This window comes from Epinephelus lanceolatus, chromosome 13 (genome assembly GCF_041903045.1).
Source record: "Epinephelus lanceolatus isolate andai-2023 chromosome 13, ASM4190304v1, whole genome shotgun sequence".
NCBI classification, from domain to species: domain Eukaryota; kingdom Metazoa; phylum Chordata; class Actinopteri; order Perciformes; family Serranidae; genus Epinephelus; species Epinephelus lanceolatus.
Window position 1 is genome coordinate 39,712,400 of NC_135746.1, and position 6,672 is coordinate 39,719,071.

Sequence of the window (6,672 nt, forward strand, 5' to 3'; positions counted from 1 at the left end):
TTATTAGTGATGTTTGGATTCGGTTACGGCAGACGGATGGCAATCTGAAATGGAATGAAGCCCACAAACGGCAGACAGTAGCTACAAAACATTAGTCGAACGCACCCCATCCGCCCACAGCACAATGCTCTTAAAGCTCTACGCTATCAAAAGCTGGCAAAATACTTTTATTTTATGGCCTTGACATTAACCTGTCATACTGTTGAGTTTTCAAAGACACTTCCGTGTTTTTGTGTGTATACAGGAATGTTAAAGATATCATTGAGGAAAACGAGGTTGACGTGACGTTATTGAATCAGGGAATCCATGTGTCCACCACGACAGTGGATCCTAATTGATTTTACATTGGTATTGTTTCCATGGTAATTTCAACCCATTGCGTGCTGCCACCACGGAATGCAGTGTTAAGAGGTCGTGGTCATTTCACTTTTTTCTGTGAGATCAGGTTGGCACCTCAATACAACTTGTATCACACACATGTTCTAATTTAGCTTTTACACCTAGCTACACACACAGAGAGTAGACTTCTAGGTTCCACTATCATATGCTCTATTGTTGTTAGACATTGTGAACTCAGGGAGCAATTTTGTCTTTGTGTGTTCACACTGACATCCACAGACATATAGACTTTTTGTCTCTCTCTCTTACACACACAAACATATACACACCCATACTCTTATGGTGGCACTAGTTCAGATACATTGGGATATATTATGTGTAGTAGTTTTGCTTGCTTTATTGTGACCTTTGGAATCATGAATGAATGAATCCTCATCCCCATCTATGATAAGAACTCCCAAATTCTTCAATCTTTACTTTTGATATGGTAATTTTGGCTATAGTTATAAATCTAATTATAAATCAAAGTTCCAAAATTATCGTCTAATATATTTTATGTGAATGAATGAATGGATAAATATTTTTTCCCTTTTAGGGAATGGTGCCCCGTGCAATTAAATATTAATTAAATTGTATAACAACCCTTATTCCAAAAAAGTTGGGTTGCTGTGTAAAATATAAATAAAAACAGAATGCAATAAGAGGGGTGGAGTTTGGGAATCAGCAGGCTGGGTATTTCTTCCGCTATTTCTTCGTCCCCAAGCAGGATGGGGGGCTTCGGGAGATGTAGATGCACAAAATCTTATTCAGTACTTTGCAGTTACACACCATGCCTAATAATCCTGGTCTGTACATCTGCACCGATGGGTCTCCTTGGCCTCTGTGCTGCTGATCGGCATATTCACATTAAATAAATTATTCTGGTCTCATTAGCATATTTTGTTTAAAGGAGTAGAATTGATGTTACATCATGTTCAAACTGCTGTAACAATCCACCATTACACATATACTATATGTACATGTATGTTTATTTATTTTTATATATGTACTTCTACTGTTATTATACACATATGATTATTGTCATGCATGTATACTATCAGATATTAACATATACTTTCAACATAGTGTACTGCAGTAACCAGAGCTATAATTATAATATTATTACTTTCATTAATGTTGTTGTAAGCTACTGTCATTACCGTCTGTCCTGCATCTCTCTCTGTCTCTCTCTCTGTCATTGTGTCATACGGATTACTGTTAATTTATTATGTTGATCTGTTCTGTACGACATCTATTGCACGTCTGTCCATCCTAGAAGAGGGATCCCTCCTCAGTTGCTCTTCCTGAGGTTTCTACCGTTTTTTTTTCCCCCATTAAAGGTTTTTTCTTTTGGGAGTTTTTCCTTATCCACTGTGAGGGTCCAAAGGACGGAGGGATGTCGTATGATGTAAAGCCCTGTGAGGCAAATTGTGATTTGTGATATTGGGTTTTATAAATAAAATTGATTGATTGATTGATTGATATAGTATATATGTGTATGTATGTGTGTATATAATATGAAGTTGTGAGTGAAAGTATACATACATATTTTTTATCTATTTGTATGTACATATATATTGTTGACTTGTTATGAATACATTACCGGGACAGACAGCCACTTTTTACTTTTGCCTTTCACGTATAATGAAAAAATGAAACCAAGAAGTTATCCTTTTTCATCTTCATAGTGCTGTGAACAGTACACTTGTTGCTGCTAAAGTTACTGATTTAGATTTTAATGTGAGCGTACGTTGCAGTCACGCTGCCTTAATATCATTTAAAATAATGACTGTTTCTTAATTCCTTTACCATCTGCAGCCAAAATGAAATGATGTTCCTTTTAATTGTGTAGTAAAAGTCAGTCAAAAATTCCTAGTCCTCTTGCATTAAACATAGAGATGTTGTGTCTCTGAATACAAACAGTAAATACTGTAACACACAATGAAATTATGGATCCTACATTTATTTACAGACATTCACACAGAATACATACAGTTTGAGGGGCTAATCTGCACACTGAGCTGTATGTGCAGATACTGTATATCTAGGACAGTGACAACTTTGATGTAAATATATGCTATAAAGTGGAAAAGAGATCAATTCAATCAATCAATTTTACTTATAAAGCCCAATATCACAAATCAAAATTTGCCTCACAGGGCTTTACAGCATACGACATCCCTCTGTCCTTATGACCCTCGCAGCGGATAAGTAAAAACTCCCCAAAAAAAACCCTTTAACGGGGAAAAAAACGGTAGAAACCTCAGGAGGAGCAACTGAGGAGGGATCCCTCTTCTAGGACGGACAGACGTGCAATAGATGTCGTACAGAACAGATCAGCATAATAAATTAACAGTAATCCACATGACACAATGAGACAGAGAGAGAGACAGAGAGAGAGATGCAGGTAATGACAGTAGCTTACAACAACATTATTGAAAGTAATAATATTATAGTTATAGTTCTGGCTACTGTGGTATCTGGCAGTATACATGTGTGACAATAGTCATATGTGTATAATAACAGTAGAAGTATGACTAATGACTAATGATGGCAGCAGCAGCAGGAGGCATCTGGCAGGACCACGGCAGCAGCACAACCACACACGTCACGCTGTCCAGGCACCGCTGCGATATGAGTTAACCTGAGAGACAGTGGAGCACAAAGGCTCCGGAGAAGAAGCCGAGTTAGTGACATCCAGAATGGCCGAGTTAGCAAGATGCAGTAATAGGATACGAGAGAGGGAGAGAGAGAAGGAGAGAAGGTGCCCGGTGTATTATAGGGGGGTCTTCCGGCAGACTAGGCCTAAGTCAGCCTAACTAGGGGCTGGTACAGGGCAAGCCTGAGCCAGCCCTAACTATAAGCTTTATCAAAGAGGAAAGTCTTAAGTCTAGTCTTAAATGTGGAGACGGTGTCTGCCTCCCGGACCGTAACAGGAAGATGATTCCACAGGAGAGGAGCCTGATAGCTGAAGGCTCTAGCTCCTGATCTACTTTTGGAGACTTTAGGGACCACGAGTAACCCTGCGTTCTCAGAGCGCAGTGTTCTGGTGGGATAATATGGCACTATGAGCTCACTAAGATATGATGGAGCTTGACCATTTAGAGCTTTATAAGTTAACAGTAGGATTTTAAATTCAATTCTGGATTTTACAGGGAGCCAGTGCAGAGAAGCTAAAACAGGAGAAATATGATCTGGTTTCTTAGATGCTAATATTAAGTGTAAAAGTATATCATTAGATCTATGTCAGCAAGTCAATAATGAGTCAGAAGAGTTTAAAATGAGTAAAATCACCTTGAAATATTTTCCCAGAAATTATCATTTTGAAAGAAGTTCGAAACCAGGTGTAAAAGAAACCATAGACAAATGGATTGAGCATTGAATTTGACCAGCCAAACCATTTAAATGATGCAATCACAGAGGCTGGTATTGCATTATCAGTCAGAGGATTAAAGGTGAAACAAAGAAAGAAAGGAGTATAACACATGAGAAAAACTCCCATAACAATAGCTAGAGTTTTGGTGGCCTTTCTCTCCATCTTACTGATGGTTGCTCCAGACTTTGTGTTCTGACAGTTTGTGTTCTGGATGCTGCGTGCCTGTCTCTGTGCCACTATCAAAATCTGTAGGTAGATGGTGACGATTACAATACCTGGGAGGTAAAACGTTAAAAGAGTTGCCATTGCTAAACTTGTTAAATTTGTGTGTTGAAATAAAACACACCTTTTGGATTGTTCTACCTTTAGTCCCCGAATTGTGACACCAATTCCATTTAGTGCAGACACAGTCCAGCTCACTAGGATCATGATCACAATAACACGGACAGTTATTTTAGTTCTGTACCTCAGAGGCTGACACACTGCATAATATCTATCAACAGAAATACAGCACAGGTTCAAAACAGAAGATGTGCACAGAAATATATCAAAGCAGCGTCGGACTTTACAGAGCAAACCTTCAAGATGCCAACATGAGCTTACAGCCAGTATTGTGCTAAAAGGCAAAACTACAACACCAACAAGCAGGTCAGCCACAGCCAGAGAGAGGATGAGGTAGTTTGTAGGAGTGTGGAGCTGTTTGAAGTAAATGATAGAGATTATTACCAGAAGGTTTCCACACATTATAAGAACTGATAAACAGCCAACAAAGACACATAATACATATGAAGTTATGACTGCTGTTATGCCAGATACATTTGTAGATTCATTACAGAGATCATCAGACCTGTTGAGAAAGAATGTGGTTTCCATGCATAAATGATCTTACTACTGAGGTAACATTTGCCTTACAGTTAGAAAATAAAACACATCAGTATAAGTTTTCTACATACAGATTCAAAGGTTGATTTTAGTGCTCATATGTTTCACACCATGCCTGTTAATCCTGTGCATCTGTTTGTGCATCTGCACTGATGGGGTCCTTAGCCTCTTTCATGCTGAGCAGTATCTTCAGAGTAGATTTATTACTCTGGGCTCATTTACATATTATGTTCAGGGGAGTGGCATTCAATGTCAGTCAAAATTATGACTTATCATAGAACTGCTTGTGAACTGTATTTGCATCATCCTTTAACTGTCATACCCATACACCATTAAATGTTATTACTCTTAAATTCATCTCAACAAATTCATCTGAATGTTTTAAAGCAAATAAACCTATGATCCACTTTGTCTATGGCCCATGAAGCAGCATGACTACTTTTCCTTAAGACAAACCTCACTTGTTCAGGGTTTTGCACTTCATACACATTTAAACAGAAAAATCATGTTTTTGCTGACCTTCACTGGTTTGATTTCCAACCTCTCTGCAATGATGTACAAAAAAAAAAAAGAGTACTCAAAGCTGTGTAATAACACTGTGACATCATTATTTGGTGCAGTTAAAGGTGTTTTCAGCATTAAAAGGTTAGTGCACCCAAAAATGACAATTCAGCCATTATCTACTCACCCATATGCAGAGGGAGGCTCAGGTGAAGTTTTAGAGTCCTCACATCCCTTGCAGAGATGGGGCTAGCAACAAAACCGCACCTAAAGGAGGCTGGTCGCTCCAGATTAAAACGTCCAAAAAACACATAATTGAAACAACAGAATATCTCCATACTGCTCGTGCGTAGTGATCCAAGTGTCCTAAAGCCCCGACATAAAAAGTTGTTTGGAAAAACGTCATTTAAGCCTCATTGTAGCCTGTAGCTCTAGCTGCTTCTGTGTACATCGAGCTCACATGCGCGCGCTTGCGCACGAGACCAGCGAAAGCACGTGAACACACATGAAGGCGGTGCCGATGTCTCACAGTCTCGCACAAGCGCACACACCTGAGCGCGGTCCACAGAGAGGCAGTTAGAGCTACAGGCTACAATGAATATTGCACAGGTGTGCCTTAGGCTGGCCACAATAAAAGGCCACTCTAAAATGTTCAGTTTTATCACACAACACAATGCCACAGATGTCGCAAGTTTTATGGGAGCGTGCAATTGGCGTGCTGACTGCAGGAATGTCCACCAGAGCTGTTGCCCATGAATTGAATGTTCATTTCTCTACCATAAGCTGTCTCCAAAGGCATTTCAGACAATTTGGCAGTACATCCAACCGGCCTCACAACCGCAGACCACGTGTAACCACACCAGCCCAGGACCTCCACATCCAGCATGTTCACCTCAAAGATCGTCTGAGACCAGCCACCCGGACAGCTGCTGCAACAATCGGTTTGCATAACCAAAGAATTTCTGCACAAACCGTCAGAAACCGTCTCAGGGAAGCTCATCTGCATGCTCGTTGTCCTCATCGGGGTCTCGACCTGACTGCAGTTCGTCGTCGTAACCGACTTGAGTGGGCAAATGCTCACATTCGATGGCGTCTGGCACGCTGGAGAGGTGTTCTCTTCACGGATGAATCCCGGTTTTCACTGTTCAGGGCAGATGGCAGACAGTGTGTGTGCCATTGTGTGGGTGAGTGGTGAGTGGTGAGGAATTCCCTGTTGAGGAATTCCTTCTGCTGCAAACTGTCCATTCCCCTCCTGTTTGCCCTTCAACTGATTCACTGCCAGCAGCCCAGGGGGTTGTGGGGTCTGTTTCGGGACCCCTGTTCAGGTCCGTGACCTCCTCCTCCAGGCGCAGGATCGTGAAGGAGGCTGCTCTCAGGGAGAGACGCTCCGGCGGTCTTCCATGCCGTGAAGGGTTGTGTGAGCCCCCAGCCACCGCTGAGGTAGTGACCTCACCGCACACTCTGCAAACAGTCCCCACAGAGCAGCAGCGCTCGCCCCCTCGTTGTCGGCCACTGTTTCCCCCAACCACCGCCAT

At 41.2% G+C, this 6,672-nt stretch overlaps 1 protein-coding gene across 1 annotated transcript; it reads right to left on the reverse strand.

Moving 5' to 3' along the window:
* Positions 1 to 3,643: 3,643 nt before the first annotated feature.
* Positions 3,644 to 6,672, reverse strand: LOC117270668 (trace amine-associated receptor 1-like). Its single transcript, XM_078173544.1, has 2 exons — positions 6,414 to 6,672; positions 3,644 to 4,506 (listed from the first exon to the last, which is right to left on the reverse strand). The coding sequence occupies exons 1-2, from the start codon at positions 6,670 to 6,672 to the stop codon at positions 3,644 to 3,646; spliced, it is 1,122 nt and encodes a 373-aa protein (XP_078029670.1).

Excerpts from the sequence above, each read along its gene's own strand:
- LOC117270668 (XM_078173544.1), bottom strand. The coding sequence starts at position 6,672 with ATGGCGGTGGTTGGGGGAAACAGTGGCCGACAACGAGGGGGCGAGCGC. Across the intron at positions 4,507-6,413 it reads AACCCCCTGGGCTGCTGGCA|TTCTTATAATGTGTGGAAAC; the intron begins GTGAATCAGTTG and ends GCTGTTTATCAG.